Below are 20,956 nucleotides of genomic sequence, written 5' to 3'. Positions count from 1 at the left end.
TGCTCCACGTCTGCTAGATGCAGACTACATTCCAATGAATCACGGGTGCTTTAAATTATGAAAACATCCCAGGTAAATAGGCCGCTAAACTGTCTTACGCAACACCTCCTTCAACATAGGATGCCAGCCCAACGTCTTCCGATGCCCAAACATTTAATATATTAATTGTTTAATGCGGGTAGTCTCGTTTAGGCCTACAACTTAAATGACGACTTTAAAATATACAAGAAAATTGTCGTGGAAATCAATGAAGTGTTTTGATTGACTAAAAATGAAATTGAATGCCTTTAGACTTTGTTTGATCTTGGGTTTTAAACACATTAAAACTTGATTTTTTTAAATGTAAGTATTGATTTATATAAGATTTATTTTAATTCTCTACTCAGTATCCCATTTTAATTAATTTTAGTGATAAAAACAACATAACAATACATCTTTTTGGTAAAGCTGTGTCTAAGGAAAGGAACTTGGAAGAAATAAGAATATCTAGGAAATGAATGTAATGGTCAAAATGTAAGAACTTTGTTTCAGTCGCCATGCTTGACTGGATATTCACATATCTAGATACTTTTAGTGCAAATACATCTTGACTTTTTGAAAGAACATTTGTAATCTATAGGATAAGATATTTTTACTTCCAAAAATACATATGGACTAATTTTTTTTTTGTATAATGATACATAATGATTTATATTGAAAGCAAAACTGCATGCTTATTGCCAGCTTAGACTTTTATTTCATACTACCATGCACAAGACACAAGAGGTCAAGTTAAATATTTCCTCTTGTACTTTATCAATTAGACACAATTTAAGTTTAGTAAATATAAATTTAAAAAGATAAGTTATAAATATACAACCATTTACTAGGCTGATATTCCATATATAAATAATAGGATGGCTGCCTGGTCGTGCGGTTTGCGCGATGGACTGTCGTTCGGATTCATCGATGATCGAGGGTTCAAATCCTGCCCGCTCCCATCCCCCGTCGTCCTGCGGGAGGTTTGGACTAGGAAGTAAACTATATTCAACTCTGAAGGAACATCCGAAACATGTAAAACATTTTACAATTAAATGATATATATTAAATAAAAAATCTTTAAATTTTTTTTTGTTTAATATTTTAAATTGGTTCTAGAGTTAAGCGTAATGTGGTTCTTGAATCTTAATTTCATATTGTCAAAAGGTGTATGTGTGTGCATATGAAATATATGTTAAATGATCTTTGAACAAAAATCATTTCATTCTCAAGTTATTTTTTTTTTATATTTTCCCCATCTGGTATGGTTGTGAAGGCCAATAATTCTGCAAGCTATGGCTGCCTGATCTTCAGAATGCACTTGGAACTGTAATTACGGTGGTCCCGAGTTCAAACCTACCATTCCCTTGTCACCATGCAGAAGGTTTGGGCTTCTTTTATTGAAAAAATGTCTTCAAGTTATAAAACAAAGCAAAACTCTGCATGGCTAGTCAGACAGAAACAAATATTTCTATGTAGACTAAAACAGAGAAACAAAGACACACTTAGGTAGATCCAGGTATTATGCTTTGTTTTATTGTTCTTGTATAAGCCTTAACAAGTACTATGTTTATACATGTTTGTTCTAGGGTACACAGCAACCTTCCAAAAACATTTTCTAGTCATGTGATCAGTAAACAGTGAAGCTACTCTGTGAAGATGTAAGATTCTATTTTTATCCACACTTATTATACATAATGATATTGAGGAATTTTTTTGTGTGCTTTTTGTTTCTAGAATCCATTTATGCACTACACCTATGTTCTATTTAGCACTTCAAAACAATAATTAGAACAAATGAATGCTTAAACCATATTTAGACCATACTAAACAATGGCATAGATATAATTGTAATCACATGTAGACCAAACTTCTGTTGTAGAATGACTATGGTTTATCTCGTAGACCAAGACATTATGTCACTTCGTCAAAAAAAAAAAAAACAGTTTTAATATAAAACGCTAATTTTTTATGAGAAAAAAAAATTTACTTTAAACAAAATTCTATTACACCTAGAAAATAATACCTGAGCTGAAAAAAAGTATTGGTCGATCAGTCACTCACAGAAACATTTTTTTTCAACAGACTTCTTGTTCCTTGATAATGTTTCTGCCTTACAGTTTAAATACACAAAATCAGATAAAAACAAAGATAAAAGACAAAAAATACATACAACAAACAAACAAAGAAATGACAAGAATTACATTTTATTTAGAACTAGTGTACAGCTTGGTTGGTTATAGTCTTGGCTAAACATTACTTTCAGTGGGTACAAAGTTTTCCGTCCTTCTAAACTTTTATTTCAATCAGCTCCAACATTCCCAAGCTACTTTTTTTTTAGATTCTGGTAAATCTATAAATTATTTAAAGGATCAAACATTGAAGTCTAAAATACAGTCAGAAACCCTTACTAAATATGTCACAAATAATGGCATAAAAGGAAGTAGATTCCCAAGTAGCTACTAGTTCACCAAACACTATCATATATTTCTGTGAATCTGGAAGTAGAAATAGTGAGCATTGATTTAGAGCTGATTTAAACTGGTGACACATGGAAGTCTACAGTCTTCTATGCACAGCCAAATATTCTAAATAAACAATGACATGATCCTTACAGTTTAAAACAGCCACCACAAGCAGCGCAGCTGTTCACAAAAAAAAAAAATCAAAGCAATAAAAAAATATGAAATAAAAAAAAAGAGAAACAGAAACTTAGGAATGTATTTAAGCAAGAGGGGAACTAAGTACAAGCAATGAAAATGTAGTGAAGTACAATCAATGAAAATGTAGTGAAGTACAATCAATGAAAATGTAGTGAAGTACAAGCAATGAAAATGTAGTAAAGTACAAGCAATGAAAATGTAGTGAAGTACAAGAAATGAAAATGTAGTGAAGTACAAGCAATGAAAATGTAGTGAAGTACAAGCAATGAAAATGTAGTGAAGTACAAGCAATGAAAATGTAGTGAAGTACAAGCAATGAAAATGTAGTGAAGTACAAGCAATGAAAATGTAGTGAAGTACAAGAAATGAAAATGTAGTGAAGTACAAGAAATGAAAATGTAGTGAAGTACAAGCAATGAAAATGTAGTGAAGTACAAGCAATGAAAATGTAGTGAAGTACAAGCAATGAAAATGTAGTGAAGTACAAGCAATGAAAATGTAGTGAAGTACAAGCAATGAAAATGTAGTGAAGTACATGCAATGAAAATGTAGTGAAGTACATGCAATGAAAATGTAGTGAAGTACATGCAATGAAAATGTAGTGAAGTACAAGCAATGAAAATGTAGTGAAGTACAAGCAATGAAAATGTAGTGAAGTACAAGCAATGAAAATGTAGTGAAGTACAAGCAATGAAAATGTAGTGAAGTACAAGAAATGAAAATGTAGTGAAGTACAAGAAATGAAAATGTAGTGAAGTACAAGCAATGAAAATGTAGTGAAGTACAAGCAATGAAAATGTAGTGAAGTACAAGCAATGAAAATGTAGTGAAGTACAAGCAATGAAAATGTAGTGAAGTACAAGCAATGAAAATGTAGTGAAGTACATGCAATGAAAATGTAGTGAAGTACATGCAATGAAAATGTAGTGAAGTACATGCAATGAAAATGTAGTGAAGTACAAGCAATGAAAATGTAGTGAAGTACAAGCAATGAAAATGTAGTGAAGTACAATTATGGAACAAAGAATGAAGTACAAGCAATGAATGAATGAAAGTTCATGTGTAGACCTCAATAGAAGTTAAAATAGTTGCTAACTCAATATTAACTTAAAGATCTCACTGCCCTATAGAACTGGGTGAGAAACACTTTTTGTCCTATTTCAAAAACAATGAAAGTTCAATCAAATGTTCTTTAAAACTTGCTAACCTTGACCTTTACCTTAGACCTCTTTACAAGAAAAATGTTACAATAAAAATGTGACATTATTGAAATCAAATGACATGACACAAAGTCTGAACTAGCAGTTCTTCATTTTGCATTGTTTAGAATGTCCATTCATCACTGAATTGTGCAATGTTTGTTAAAGGTTATTAAGCTAATATAATGTTTAGCAGCTTTGTGTTAGCACAATAATGCTACAAATTTTCATCAAAACCTCTGGTATTTATGTCCTAGACAGTGTAGAATTGGTTTCTCTAGCCAACTTTGTATTAGGGTATTGCAGGAACAGCAAAAGGAACAAAACACATTACTATGACAAAGTGAGGTCTACGATATATAAAGTAAGTGCCTGAATATCAAATTTTGAAAAACGAAAAAAAAAACAGCTAATTTGAAGGTCTTTTTTTTTCTAGTGCAGAAATAGTGAGAGATTAGTTTCAGAAATCAAATGGGAAAGAATTCATGCTTGGTTTTTATGGAGTGTAGTAAATAGATGACAGTAGTATGAGAGTGTACAATGACACATTTTGGCTATCTTACAGCTAGAAATATCAACTAGAAATATTTTGTTCTATTGCAAGGCCAACAATGTACATGTCTGTTGAGTCCATGTATAAAAATTCAAACTGGCAGTAACAAATATAAATATAAAACGTTATAAAAGAATCAAATTTAAGTACAAAGACATTTACAATGTGAGTCAAACAGAAACATTGTCAAATATATCACTTCAACTGAATACAAGATATTTATCTTGTACAGAAGGCTATGACTTTCTTAGCTTTCAATAGTTCATTCAAAATGTGAAAAAAAAAAAAGGAAAATATTTGTGTTATCCAGTAAAAATCTTCTTCATAGTCAAGAGGATAATTAGGTCAACTATTTTAGGAATTAATGTCATAAAAGAAGAAGGTCATGAGGTTACTTTCATTTATGTTCTCCATTATATTCAAGCTGAGGAAATGTGGAGAATCCCATAATTATGATATTCATTATTTCTAAGGGTTTGAACGTCCCCAGTATGGCAATTAAGTGCTTTACTCCTCAACCACAATGTCTATAACAAGGTCTTAAACATTTCAAAGCATGTTCAGTGTCGCACTAATAGCAAAGGGAAGAACCTGTAGACAAACTAAGTCATAATCAGTAACATACTGATTACCTAAAGTGTACAAACAAAGCATCTCAATACAAAAAAATAAATTTTAAGTCCATTCGCTATCAAACTTATCAAAATAAAATCTATCAAACAAAGTATCCAAATTTTCAAATATATTAAAGTCCATTCACTATCAAATTTATCAAAATAAAATTTTAACCCTGAAATGTCACAGTAAACTACTGAATCCAAAATATTGAAGATAAAAAGCCAAACAGAAAATTGCTTAGCAAAAAAACAACAACAAATAATTGGCAAATATTACAAGTGATGATCACAGATTCAAAATTATTTCAAGTTTTAGGAAGGAAACAAAAACTGAGCAAACCAACAAAACAGAAAACTGCATCCTCTGTTTGCACATTTTCTATGAAATTATTATCTTATTGGTAGGAATCAAAATCTCAACACTGGCTAACATTTTACAAGAAAACTCTTGATACATTTTGTTTGTTATAATTGACAGTTAAGAAAACTCAGCACTCTTTATTTCACAATTGAGATTGATATATATATATATATATATATATATATATATATATAGCTATAAAAAAGATTACGTAATAACTATATACATTTGCTATTTACTGGCAAAAGCGTAACGCTGAGACAAAATATAAGCATTAAAACAAACCTGGGTTAAGCTCCTAGTTGTGATTTCATTGTTTTAACATTCTACAATCTCATTACAACAAACTTGTTATATTCTAATTTAATTTTATATAAACATTTCAAGATTAGGAATCTTTATTGTAAATTGATATAGTTCAGTGCTCCAATAATACTCAATAAATTGAAATTAACATTTCATTTCATTATTATTTAAACACACACACACAAATCTTTGAATGTTGTCATGGTGAAAACAAATGTTTCCTCTTCTGAGTTTGGTACAAAGTGTTTGAGGAGGAAACAAAACAGTGAACTCTCTCTGATGGACAACAACAATGAATGTAAATGTTAAGTCACTATGGCACACATAAATAAATATATTGATTACACACACAAATATACAAGGGCATGAACTTTGCCAGGTGAAACATGAACACAATACAGAAGTGAAGCCATGAATAAATGATAGAGATAAAAGGACAGTTTCAACAATTTATGAGTCAATACCATACAATCAAAGAGGCTATTGGTTAGGGGTGACAACTATTTAGCTTCTTGTACTGTGTATATTTGGAGATTGTAAGAATATAATAAAAAAAAAAACAATGGCTTCTAGTTGTCCTTTGTATGGAACTGTTAAACAAACTAACTCAAAAAACCTGCCTGAACGTTTCCTGGTCAAATTGAACTCTGGAATGAAACATAAGAACACAGAATATGTGAAAACAGCTTGTCAATCAGTTAATAGCACGCCTCTCAATGCAGAATTAATGACAACAAGACAATTCTTAATTGAATAAAATATGATTGTCATCAATTTGAAAATTGCATATTAAAAAAAAGAAAGAAAAAAAAAAAGAAATGCAATGTAAGAGTAACTGCAAGAAGCAAAGAAACTCCAAACCACATCAGAGCTAATCCTTCATTTTGCAAAGGATGAGAAGCCAATGATTTTAAATGTAGACTTGTACCATTTACTGAAAATTTTCCATTACAAAAATCAAGAAATTTAACTTCGTCTTCACAGACTGAAGCCTTGCTTAATTGTGCACACTTTAAATATGAACTCAACATTCAATTTTCATCAAATAATTTCCATTTTAAAATCATCCTCAATATCAATTATAAATTGTAAAAGAAATATTAAATATATTTGTTTCTTATGCTCTAATCCATGTTCTTCACAGGTTGGCAAAACTGATATTATAGCCTACTTATTAATGAACTGTCCAGAAAAAATTCAGTGTTTGTCAATAGGTGAATTCTATGCTGTTAGACTACAAAACTTGGTGGCTTGCCAAAGCAGAAGAGAATGTTTTCAAATATAAATACAAGCCAAAGTTTATGAGAATCAAAAGCTTATGGTCAATACATTTTGCGGAGCAATAACACGCTACATACGTTTAATTATTAACACAACTCTAGCATTCAATAAATATGAGATCTATAAAATATTTCAAAGAACTTAACACGCCTATTCATTGTCCAAAAAAAAACATTTCTTGTCATAATATCCATCAAATGCTGTCAAAATAAACAAGTTAAAATACTGACTTCAACTCTGTTATAAGAATCACTTTTGGTAATAATTTATACAACAAAACACACTTATTCAACTGTTTCTAGATTTTTGTTTTGTATGATAATTCATTCAATATTTGTCTAATGTAATAATTTTAAAAACTTCATAAAAAAATATTTTTTACATAAATAAACCTCTTTCCAAAACAAAAATATAAATAAATAATCACTAGCCTATACAAAGCTAAGAAGAAATTATTGTTATATAAACATGAAGCAGGTTTTACATTCGCCTGGATTTTGTTCCTTAAGGAGCTGCTCAAATACTTCCAGAGCACGTTGAGACTTGCGAATATTGGTTCCTGGGATCAGACTATCAGTAACTTTGGAAGATGGCCTGGACAAGTTTGACACTTTCAATTTCAACCTAGACATCAAGCCTGATTCTCTGTTGTCTGCTTTAGACACACCAGGACCATCATCTGGCACTGACACAAGGTTCATACTGATGGTGGTGTCACTCAAAGATGTCTTCATGTGAGGATGGTGTAGCTGGTGACACTTGTCCAGGATAGCTTGGACCTCCTTCATGCTAGTGTAATCCTCTTCATCCTCCTCCTCCTCTTTGTCCTCAGTGTAGCTGAGTACTCCCTCAGTGCCAAGTTTCATTTCTTTCCAGTTTGAGCCTGTGGAGTATCTCAACACATTGGGTTGAACAGTGTGGTTCATATCTTGTTCTGTAGAACTTAGAAGATTTGTGCCGCTATTCACATGATCTAGTCTGACGTAGCTGTTGGACTCCATGTCTTCAAAATTGAAAGCTTTCCTAGAAGAACCTTCTTCTATCATGGGTTCAAAGTTTGAATGAGAGGATTCCATATGTGACGAGTTGCGTTTGTTCTCAGCTTTAAGATGCATGGACGACAGGATGATCTGGTTAGGGCTGGACGCAAGAATGCCGCAGCTGTCCAGTACAACATCTTTAGTGGTCTCATCTATTATGTCGACCTCGCTGTCTTCTTGCTGCTCTTCATTGTCCTTGATTCTTCGGATCTTTTTCATCAAGTTTAAATTCTGCAGGTTCACTTTCAGATTAGGTTTTGGGAAAGAGAACCTTGAAGTCGCTGCGGTCAGATTAGGCCTGGGTAAGGAGCTGAGAAAGTCCAGAGGTGATTTTGACCTGATAGGCACAGCATCTGAAGTACCTGCTGTAGCATCTGGCTGCAGTCTGGCCATCCCAGGGTCTTCTGTGATAGAGGAGCTCATATCAGCTGAAATATCTCTTGGCAATGAGATGCTGGCTAAAGAGTTCTCATGCTGCTGTTGAAGAATGTCCACAATGTCAGGATGAGCTGTTGCTTTTTTCCTAAGCATGGATTTAAAACATTAGATTTGAGTATTTTTATATTTAGTATTTTAATATCTAAATTTAATTACACAAAGAAATATTTCCATATATATATATATATCAGCAAAATGATATGTAAAGGTTAAAAAAAAAGTATCTATGATCCTTTTTTTGAAGTAAGATATTTAGAGTTTCAGAGAGTTACAAAAAATGTAAATAGATTTTATTTACTTTACTTCTTAGGTACAAGATATTTTAATGTAATCGTTATATTTAGTGATGATATTGTGTACTAATACTGGTTGAAAGGTGCCAGGTATTATAAGGTGAGATGCATGGTGATCACGTGGTTAGAGATTGGTTGCAAATCTTATGGGTCTAAATTTGAATACTGCTAAAAGTTTATTGATATTTATAAAGTAACTGGCATAATTGGGAAAAGTTAAGAAGGCTGGTCAGTTGATTTTTGCATCATCAGCTCAAAAGCACAGCTAGCGTGTAGGTCCTGCATACCTAACCATAGACAGTCCTTAATTTTGAAATATGTCTCTACAAAGAAGGGGATGAAAAAGACAGTCAATGTGATTTCTTGCAGTTGGTAAAACTACCATTCAAGTACCACCCAGTTAATGGAGGAGATAGAGATGCAAATGGAAATAATTTAGTATGGGGAGTGTCACAAGTAAAACTTTGAGAAACACTGAAACAAAAAGGGTAAAGGGGGTGCCTTAAAATGCATCAAAAACCCTAGTTATGTCACTGCATATACTCTTTGACCAATTGGTCAGATAGGAAACTCTACAACACCAGCTAGGACTGCAGCTGTTTCTTCATCACTCACTTGTCTAGCTTTGGTTTCTCCACAATCTCTAGTTCCATGCCCATTATCTGTTGAGCATTTTTAAAGGTGTCAGCAATGATTCTCAAATGATCTGAAATACAAACACTCAAAGATCTCACTGATTTTCAGCAGCAGTAGAACATTTAGGCTTGAGAACAAGGGAAGGAACAATAAATACAAAGCAAAATTGTCCATTCTTATTTAACTATAAAGAAGACAATCTTAATTTAAATTTTAAATTTAATTTATTTTAGACATTAAATTATTTTGAAACATGTTTTTATAGAAATAGCCAATGAAGAACTATAATCTGGTATTTCTTTTTCTCTAAACAAATGAAACAACCATCCACAGCTAAAAAGTCAATCACAACAAACTTATATAAACCTTCATGGATCTAGAGAAGCAGCCTCTGATGTCACGAAAGATAAAAAAGAATCCATTTTATAAAATACAACCAAGAACTCATATACCAAAACATTGTAAAGTGACATGAGTACTTGTATGTACAAATAAAGGAAATAGTAAGTTTAAAAAACAGACTATAAGGTTTTACTCTGGGAGCTAGCTATAGTCAGACCAACCATTGGTACTAAAAGAAAATAGTTTGTAAAGCATGAAATTACTTCCTTTATCTCTGAATGCAGTAACCATGATAGAATAAAATAAGCAAAGACAATATGGTGTACTGTGTACAATATGGTATACTGTGTACAATATGGTGTACTGCGTACAATATGGTGTACTGTGAACAACATTTTAGTTTATGAAACATTTGCATTACTTAGACCACATCAACTGCTTAGACTGCATCTACTATTTAGTCTATTTCCACTATTTAGTCAATTTAATACTTAGACTCTATCCATTAGACCCATAATGAAGATAACAGCTAAATCCTTATGGCCACAAGCCAAATGGTATCTAGATCTAGGTCAATTCATACAACATTGCTTGAGTTAAAAGTTTTCCAGTTGTGACTTCATTTTCCTTGTGAGATTAATTTTATTTTAACATTCATTTCAGTTGAAAGTCCTGAAACTCATGCTCATTAAATTACTCTGATCATATCACATATCCATTGTGAGTGGTTCTCTCCCTTTGCATACCCTACAGATTTACAGACAAGAACACTAACCCCGGGCATCTTCCTGTGTCTGGATGGCGATGGATTTGTTATTGAAGAAACGATTGGCTGGAACGCGGAACATATGGAACAATCCCTCTCCTTCCTGATGGTGGTAAATGAGCCTTAGACACAGGTGTTTAGAAGTAAATCTAGCTGGCTCCATTCCTGAAATAAAAGAGAAAACAGAGAGAGGGTCTTCCTGTAATACAACATCAGATCTGAAAAGAAATACATTATTTCCTGGACGCTTGAAATTTGTTTTTATAACAAACACTTAGACACACAGCCTCATGAGAATCAATCCTTTTTTAAAAGCCCTGTTTTACATAGTGACATTAGTTGCTGTATAATTTGCTATAGTGATGCACAAAACCAAGGCCTTAAGACATTGTTTAATGCTAACAGGGTCAGGGACCCAATATTTATAGAAATGGATAGTGATTACTGTACAGTTAATTCAAACTCTGGCACACTAATAAAAATTCTAATCTCCTATACTGACCATTCATTTTAGATTCTATCCAGCTATGTAGACCTATAAAATTCTATTAAGTAAGATATTTTTTGAAAGCTTAAAAAAACCCAAGAGAAATGATGATATAGTCAGTGAGATTAGTGAGTATCTGATAATAGATTGTCTAGATTATGCAACAGATATTAATTTTATTTTATCATATTTTCTTACAAGATCAACACTTATACCAAGTTTACATCTTAAGTAAGTCAGGCTTGTCCTAATTCACAACTTTTAGGATTACAATGGCATATAGAAATATGATTGACTGTTATCATCTGTCATTTATATAACAAATTAATGACATACATTTTTTTTAAAGTTAAGTTTTCTTTTTAAAAATTAAATGAGATGAAATAGTGACAAAATAGGACAAGACTGTAAGAACATCTATTTAGCGTTTGGGTCCAGGCATATCACTAATCTTAGAATAAAAAGGATGTTTTTAAAAACCTTTTAGATCTTATATTTGGCTATAGATACAGAAAATGAAGACTTATTTCCCTTCACATTGACTATACTCAAAAAGCTTTTAAACACATTAAAAAAAAAAAAAATTCTTAAAATCTGTCTATATCTCATTATAAAATTATAATACCAAGAAAAAATTGTACAGTTCAATATGTATAACTTTAAAGTAACAAAGAATTCTCAGGCTGTAGAAAAAAAATTGAGATTACCAATTTCTATTCTGTCCACATCTTCAAGGTAGATGCGCTGGTACCTGGTCACTTGCTCTGCCTCATCATCGTACCAGGCCACATAGACTGAACGTTGGCTCAACAGAAGTATGATGTCCATATCCTGCTGGTCACTATCACCTTCACTGAAATGACAAATCAGGTTAGTTCCATACAAATGGAAGTACTTTAATCACAGTAATTTCCTCAGCACACAAAATCAAGGAATGAAATTAAAAAATCACAAAATTTCATATAAATACCAAACTAGCTGAAAGATAAAATGTTGCCAACTTTTATTTCTTTTGAGTAAATCAGACTTGTTCAAAGAGATTTCCATAAAAAGTGAACAAAAATGTTTTTATCAGTTGTAAGTCATCACTACACAATATTTTTTGGGGGGAGAAGAACTCTTTTATACAGATCACAAATATTCATGTGAGAATGGATTTACTACAACCATATCACAGCTTTCAATATTTCCAAAATTCATACTATTAGTGCAACATTAATACGTTCTGAAACAAAAGTCAGTGCTACTCTGCTTTAATAATATTACTCAGCTCTGATGTCTATAGAAAAAACTATCAATTAATTACTGGATTACAGGAAAGTTGTGTATTACTAATAGAATACCATATAAAAAAGGCTCTGAAAAATAGATCAGAGTTAAAGGCTATTGACCTTACATTCAGATGATTAAGTGGGACTACTTGACGTTCAGATGATTAAGTGGGACTACTTGACGTACCTCGGATCAGCATTGACTAGTGCCCACCCTCCATGGCACAGCTCAGGTTCAACTATTAACATTTTTTTACAATCCTCTATGATCATTTTTAAGTTCTCTTCCTTGTCTGAGATCTCACAGGCATCAATGTCATCCCCTTCACTGGAGGGCACAAAGATGGACTCTGGCACTGGCTGCCCAAGAGTTAAATCTATTGCTGCTTGCCTGTAGGCATCCCGGAATCTTAAATAATATCTGAAATGATGTTTGCAGACTGATGAGAGATGTAAGGGAGAATAGTCAATTGTAAAAACAACTATCACCAAAATAAAAAAAAGTCTTCAATCAATAATTAATGTTATAAGAAAAATAAAAAAACTATGTGAAATAAAAGTATTAAAATAAGTCAATAGACATTTAAAAAATGTTTCCATTTAAACAAAAGTCAACAATTATTTACTATTTTACCAAGCGTTAAAAAATAAAAAAAAATAATTCATGGATTATAGCCCTTACACCAAAAAAATATCTTTAATTAACTAGAAAAACAAAATAAGTTTAAGGTTACTGAGCGAATTTGATGCTCAAATCATCAAACTAGTCTAGATCAGTGTCACACTAACACAAAAATTGCCCCACCCACCCCAACCATTTAGACAATCAAAATTACTTGTAAGTTTATCTGATCAGTCTTTATTTTTTTTAATCAAAATTGTATTTTGTGTCTACAATGGCAGACGTTTATACACTCCTTGTTCAGTTGAATTTTTACCTCTGAGTGTTTTAAAGGGCTGCACACTTTAAAGAACTATCTCAAAAGTGCTGTGATTAATAAGTGTATAGTATAGACTTATCATTAAGTAAACTTCTTAAAAAAAAAAATTACAAACAAAACATTTTGAAACAAACTTTAATCCTATTCTTTCTTTTTTTTATTCAAATATCAAAGTATTAGTATGTGTTCTTTAAAACAGAAGAAAAAGTAAGGATTCCCCTACAGAAATGTGAGTACTGCTATTTCTATTTTGATGATGATGTCAGAGTGACCTGAGTTCTAAGCACAATGCCTCTGCCCCAGACCACTTCACTAAACTAAGATTAGTGTTGGAGGTATTCAAGGTAGGAGGGGGGGGGGGGCAGGAGGCAAGTCTAAGGGAGACAATAACAAGAGGAAGTCTACCTGCTGGCTGAATTGACTCCATCCTTCATGAGGCCGGTTAGCTTTCTCTCCCCTGTTCTTGTATAGTCTCCCTATAGAATAGAGTTACAATCATCATTTTAATATTTCTCGATTTTACTACACACTAATCTAAACTAATTAATATAAATAACATTCATTAAAGTCCTATGTTAAAGATGAAATGTATACCCAACAGTTTCTAGAAGACTGAATCAAGCTTTGTTAAAATCATTTGATTCAGATTTAATAACATTATAGCCAGTCATATGGAAAGAATTACTCATCTTTGGCTTAAAGTGCAGAATTGAGTGATTACTTAAAATTGATTACAGTAGCTCTTCAGTAATGAAATGAATCTTTACATTTAAAACATATTTAATGCAGAGCTGAATTTAAGCCTAGGACAAGATTTTTCGAATGTATTTATAAAAAAGCATTTAATAATATTAATAAACTGTCATATTTGTGAAGAAAAAAGAAAGTACTTTTAATTTTAAGAGTGCTTCCCTTTTATTCCCCACCTTATATTAAATATACCTTTTAATAGCAATTGGGTAGAAGAGTACTTAGATAGATTAGTCCTATCTAATGGAATAAGAAATGTGCCTTATTCCTTGTGTTTTGTTAGGTTATGTTTTTGTATTTATGGTTCAGTGTTTTATATATTAACTACTTTACTTCTTAGTCTTCTGAAGTGTCACAGACCTGGGAGAGGATGGACCTTCAGCTGGAAGGTGACAGTTGGAGAAACTCGGCCAGAACCAAGACACCTGGGGGAAGCTGGTTGGTGGCATATGCTCCAGACGGGACCACGGGCACAGAGAGAGTAATGATTTTATGCACATCCAAAGAGGGATAGATTTTAAATGTCACACTTTAAAACAATTATAGATAGTGTAATGGTAGGGAGATAGTAGATTAAAATTTATTTATAAAGATGATATACCAAAAAGTTGAGTCTGAGAGAATGACGCAACTATTAAGGGAAGTGACATCAGAGGTGTTAGTAAACCAATGAGAGCTGAGTTAGCCAGACTAAGCCATTCGGCCCCCTGTTCAGAATAAACGTGTGCTGTCATATACATGGACTGTTTTGAACATCACGTTTACGTTTAGTAGATAAGCCGCGTTTTGAGTTAGAAGTAATAATGGGGGACAACAAATGGATGCTGGTAGCAATTAACAATTGGAACAAATAAAACGGATTTTTTTTTGGGTTAACATTGACGGTAAATTTAAATTTTGAGAATCTTCGTGCATTCGCATTAATGAATTGATTGTAAGAAGTGCACAAGGCTAAAGTCATTAGACCTTCTGATGCCTGACATTACACATTCAAAGCGTTGGATTCGTTCAGTGACATGGAGAATGCGTGTTCATGTCTATATGCTTGTGTTTTTCATATAACACGCCAAGTTATGCAACTCTTCTTACAATGGCAAGATTAGCACGAGTTCTGGGACGTATTCTGTTTGACAATAATTGTTACTGTCGATTCGCTTTTGAAAATTATTTCTTTATTTGGATTGTCCAACACACAGCAGATCAACATTTCAATGTAATTGAACGCTCTGCACTTTCCGTGTAAACAGGTTACAACAACATTAACTGCCCATTTCTCTTCATGTATAGCCGTTGTGAATAACAATGGAAGGAAAAAATTATATACCTTATATATATAGGCCTATATATACAATAATATATATATAAAACTTAAATGTAAAAAAGTAATATGTTATAAAGAAATACAAAAAAATGTTCAGATATTTTCAAATCGCTCCGTTAAAGTATATTCTGATATTAATCGCTGTGGAAGGAATAAGATTTCAATTATTCTTTTTGTAATATGTCAGTGTATTGAGCAGTGTTAACTGTGTTAAACACACAATTGTAATACACATTTCCTTTGAGGAAATAAAACTTTCTTTTTTCTGATGTACGTTAGTTTAGGACTCCTTTTTCTGTCCAATTATGTCAACAGAACCATTTTAAAAATTTCGCTTTTAGAATGCGCCTTCGAGTCCTGCTACTTTTCCTTGTATAACAGTAACAGCATCGTCTACAAAATATTGAGCGTAGTGCGGGTGGAGGGGGTGAAACAAAGGAGAGAGATGAACAGCAGAAAGTAGCGGATCCCAGGGAAAGAGACCAGCACAAAGTAATCGCAATGCCTTGTCAGAGTTTAGTAGACAAGTGTTACGAACTTACCTTCAAAGCTGCAGTACCAGCGTACTGCCTGCTGATGACGTCTCCGTTGTTGGCCCAGATCTGTTGGTATGTTTTCCTACAACTTGACGGGAGGCTCTCTTCAGGGGGAAGCAACCCAAGTTTCCGAAACTGAACAGACGAGAAAGTTGTTGTATTTATTGCTATGCCAAAATTTTGCCTTGCATAAAAACAAAATAAAAAATGACCACACAGGTCTATGGCTTATGTACCCATTACAGACCTCTCGTTCTACGATACAAGGCTCGTGTGTTTATATCGCCTACAGTTAGCGAGAGTGTCAAGTGGCCAGAGCAACGATCAAACACCTTTACTTTCACAACTAGTGTCAAGTACAAAGCAGCCCATAAATCCCAAAGTTACCCCCCCCCCCCAAAAAAAAAAAGTCTTCACCAGGATTCAAACTCAAGATACTTTGCCACTCGGCCACCAGGCATGATAGTAGATAGAACAGTTTAGACTCAAGGAAGACCACAGATACAATCAATGAAGAACCAAAGACATTCAGAGTTGTCCAAAATACAAAGCAATGAACTCAAACAACTTCCGAGTCAATCAGCACTTGCCTATGTAATCTCTAAAGTACTAGATTGTAGACAACAGTTTGCCCCCATGGGAGTATTTCAGAAAGAAGACAAATCTAAAAGAACAAAACCTATTCTGTAACGAATAAAGCATACTCTTAAAAACAATTCTGTAACAGATAAAACCTAAACTATAGTCTCCAGTGTTGAACGGAAAGGAATTTTGATAAATAATGTTTTATACAAGTGTAAACTTTCTTTCCTTTTATCACATCAGGCAAATCCAATAGGACATTGCCTAGTCTGAAATTATGTAAACCAGATGATTTAACAAACGACCACAGTATCGAAACATTTCAATTGAGCACATTCAGCTATTGGAGTGGGGTAGTTGAATATAAATAATAGAACCACTCCTGGACATCGTGTACAGAAAAGAAACGGATCAAAATCTACAAATTAGCACTCTTGAACATCACGTGACCCCTACTGGATCATAACCAACTTCAATGTTTCTTAATGAAAGGAAGGGGTCATTGCAGGACACTGCATACATACAAAGCTTATACCGGGCTTACCGGCTACATGTTTTTTTCAAAAATAAAAAAAAAAAGAGCATTTAATATTCACTAATAAAGTCCACAGGTCAAAATATCTATTAAATATTAAGTCTCAATTAGTTAACCATTAAAAAAATAATGAACAACTTCTCCAGTTGCAAAATAAATAGTAATAATACTGGAATTAACTGTTATATTTTTTTATTGTTGGCAATAGTGACATGTCAGTACGTCGTCCGTAACAATTGTTTATTTCGTAGTTTTCATCCCACTTTTTGTCCTAGTTCCACTTCTTTTTAATTCCCTTAAAACGTATTCCTAATTTTTATCCCGTCCCATTGTCCTCACATTTTCTTTTATTTCTTTATGTTTTCTTTTACGTTAAATTAAAGGTAAAAAAAAAAAAAGGTCTTTTGAATTCCAAGCTAAACCATTGAAGCAAAATGTGATAGACTTGACTTCAGACCACTCCCACCTATTTCAATGATTTCCCTAATGTGTGAATAATGTCCTTCAAAATGTCCAGAAGGTCTGGACAACAATTAAATCTGGGACGTTGTAGATTTTGTGTGTGTGTCATGGAGTTCTATATATATAGCCAAGTTGAAGCCCCGGACCTTTAAAACTTTCACTTACAATCTGAAAATGTTGACAATCTTAGAGACCTAGACATCTACGCCAACACCCTCCAACAAGACAGCTAACAGAGACTAAGGCACTCATTCTTCTAAAGTAAAATGTCAGATTTAAGAGTGAAGTTTTTCTTGATATAAAATTTATTCTTCTTCCCGATGTCTTGTCCTAGCGAGTCTGTAAAACTAGTTCTATGCAGAGTCCATGAGTAATTCTTTAGATATTTGTTTCCGTTGAATGACTTTTGAACCCGCCTTTGTAATATATATATATAAAAAAAGGGGTTGAGTTGATAAGCTTGTAGTTTGTACCACACAGAGAGCTGACAGTGTAGAAATGTTGGAGCAGTGACAGATGGCATAATCTGCTGGGCCATGAGCCAAAATTTTGGGTTGGTGTTGAAATGTTCAAGTTTAGTTTTAGTTCAATGGTACGTCATTCTAATGGTTTCTGATCCTATATACATTTCATGTTTCTGTTGCGTCTACCTCTTGTCACAGCGTAGTTGAAATCTTGTCACAATGAAATTTCCCCCTGTGTCTTACCCCTAGTCAATGTGTCATAATCTAGTCAATGTGTCATAATCTAGTCAATGTGTCATTCGTCTAGTCAATATGTCATACAATTAGTCAATGTGTCATATTTGTGTGTAACAGTACAGTAAATTGTAGAATATGCTATTGTATCTTAGTAATTGCCTCTATGTTTTCAATACCTTAGACTCTACTTTGCCTTACGATGTTTTCTTTATAGCCTACATCACTTCAGCGTGTTCCCCTTTACAATTGGCCAAACTGTAACGTCACTATCTTTCTGTCTGATTCATTTTAACTCTTTGACTTAGTTACTCAACCTTTGTTGAAATGTATTGACTGAGAAGAAGATACCTCAATATCTAAATGTGTTGACTGAGAAGAAGATACCTCAATATCTAAATGTATTGACTGAGAGAAGATACCTCAATATCTAAATGTATTGACTGAGAGAAGATACCTCAATATCTAAATGTATTGACTGAGAGAAGATACCTCAATATCTAAATGTATTGACTGAGAAGAAGATACCTCAATATCTAAATGTATTGACTGAGAAGAAGATACCTCAATAGCTAAATGTATTGACTAAGAAGAAGATACCTCAATATCTAAACGTGTTGATTGAGAAGAAGATACCTCAATATCTAAATGTGTTGACTGAGAAGAAGATACCTCAATATCTAAATGTATTGACTGAGAGAAGATACCTCAATATCTAAATGTATTGACTGAGAGAAGATACCTCAATATCTAAATGTATTGACTGAGAGAAGATACCTCAATATCTAAATGTATTGACTGAGAGAAGATACCTCAATATCTAAATGTATTGACTGAGAGAAGATACCTCAATATCTAAATGTATTGACTGAGAGAAGATACCTCAATATCTAAATGTGTTGACTGAGAGAAGATACCTCAATATCTAAATGTATTGACTGAGAGAAGATACCTCAATATCTAAATGTATTGACTGAGAGAAGATACCTCAATATCTAAATGTATTGACTAAGAGAAGATACCTCAATATCTAAATGTGTTGACTAAGTCAGAGAGAAGAATTTCACATCTCAATATCTAAACAATGAGAGTCAAGAGAAAGACCATAAACTGATGGAGAAATCGAATAGCTAAAATAAAAAAAAAAACTTCCAGTCAGCAAGATGAGAATGGACTCTTTTGAAGTAACCTCTACGCGACATATAAGATAAGAGAGTGTCACGAGAGTGTACATGTTTCTAGTTTTTAATTTTCCAATACAACATAGAACCTCCTTTTTTGTTTTCCAACGCCATACATTACATTTCGTTACGTTTTAAATCAACATGAACTTCTTGTATATACATTTCATTAAGGGTATACGTCTATATTTTCGTGTAATGGTCTGCATAGCAGCGGTCGATCTAACACAGTAGAACAATAATGGTTCTGTTGCTAAGGAGCCCTAACAAATTAATATATGAAACAATACGTTTTTACTTTAAAAAAATGGAACCAAACTGGATTATAGTGAGGCCGAAAGTGACATGTTCACACATCTGACTACATGATATTTAAGTCTCTTATATCGTCTGAAACCTTGGACAAGAAGGAACAAAATCCTGAAAGTGAAAGAATAGTTTTTTAAAAGACAAAATGTCGAGTAAAACTATTCCCAGGCGTCAGTGATCTATGTCAAAGTGGGGCAGGACCTGAACCTCGGCTCTACTTCAGAGAGAAAGTTAGTGAAGAAATATCCATTTCTTACTTCAAGGATTTCGCCACTAGGTCATGCTTTTAACAATAGCGTACTCTGGGGGTCTAAAAGTTCACTTGACCAAATGTCTTTGACCTCTCAGAAATACGATATAACCCTATCTTTCTATACGACCGTTATAATGGAGTTTGAGTAAACTAAACCATTCATGATTTTATCATTTCGCGTGAAGTTATGTTACAGGAAAAGAAAATATTCATTTGGACAACAAGTTTTTGGTGTCCTTAGTTTTAGTATTTGCTGGTCATGTTTCAGTCGTTCTAGATTTGGATGATATATAAATATTGTTTTACTCTGTTTTGCGCCATGATTAGAGTCTCTTTCATTTAAAGGCCCGTTCATTCCTGGATGTTTGTTATCAATGCTTCTTTTGTCTGACTCTCCTTCTTTTCCCTGTTACTGATCCTTGCAGGAAAGTCTAAAGTCTTAGTACTAAGGATCTCGAGAAACTTGCCGTACAGTCTTAGCGGGAATTTATTTCCCAATAGTCAGAAGGCCATCATGGAGATCTTGTTTCGGATTTCCCCATTTCTGACGCGGTAGTTGTAGGTGATATCTTAATACTGATGCCATGGCTAGAATCCCAACTCTCTAATTCTAACAAAGCATACAAGAATGTTACCATGACCAAGGAGTCCATCAGCACCGAGGGCTATGTCTTTATCTTCTTAAATTGCTCTGTGCTTCGCAAGTGCACAGGGGCACAGTGCACATATATATATAAATATATATGTGTGTGCATATATATATATATATGTGTGTGTGCGTGTGTCTATGTGTGTGTGCGTTTATGTGTAGAAGACTACATTTTGATCTGATATGAGAGTTCGCCTGTATAGGTGAGAGTAAAGTCAAAGTATCGAATAAACACTTCAGTTGTTGAGATCTCAACGTGACAGACTGACCTGTCTGAAGAGCACACAACCAATAGCGGCTTACTGTGGACTTTAACAAATATGATTGCGCATATCTCTTGCAATTATTTCAACAACTAAAAATTAAAAAAAAACAACTGTCATCTCAAAGTATCAAGATCTATGTGTAATATTTGCAATCGAACACATATGTACATGCTTGCACTCACATACAAATGTATAAACACAC

The 20,956-nt window shown here is 33.2% G+C and overlaps 1 protein-coding gene across 1 annotated transcript in view; it reads right to left on the bottom strand.

Moving 5' to 3' along the window:
* Positions 1-1,527: 1,527 nt before the first annotated feature.
* Positions 1,528-20,956, bottom strand: part of LOC106072714 (phosphatidylinositide phosphatase SAC2-like) — a 159,723-nt gene continuing 140,294 nt past the window's right edge. Inside the window, exons 13-19 of the mRNA XM_056021373.1 lie at positions 15,826-15,954; positions 13,618-13,688; positions 12,459-12,692; positions 11,708-11,853; positions 10,523-10,678; positions 9,385-9,475; positions 1,528-8,561 (exon numbers count right to left, since the gene is read on the bottom strand). Of these exons, the coding sequence (XP_055877348.1) occupies positions 7,457-8,561; positions 9,385-9,475; positions 10,523-10,678; positions 11,708-11,853; positions 12,459-12,692; positions 13,618-13,688; positions 15,826-15,954 (1,932 nt within the window). The 3' untranslated portion in view covers positions 1,528-7,456. The remainder of the gene's footprint in view (positions 8,562-9,384; positions 9,476-10,522; positions 10,679-11,707; positions 11,854-12,458; positions 12,693-13,617; positions 13,689-15,825; positions 15,955-20,956) is intronic.

Source organism: Biomphalaria glabrata, chromosome 1 (genome assembly GCF_947242115.1).
Source record: "Biomphalaria glabrata chromosome 1, xgBioGlab47.1, whole genome shotgun sequence".
Taxonomy (NCBI): Eukaryota; Metazoa; Mollusca; class Gastropoda; family Planorbidae; genus Biomphalaria; species Biomphalaria glabrata.
The sequence above is the reverse complement of the archived record's forward strand: the minus strand, read 5'-3'. Positions and strand labels throughout refer to the sequence as shown.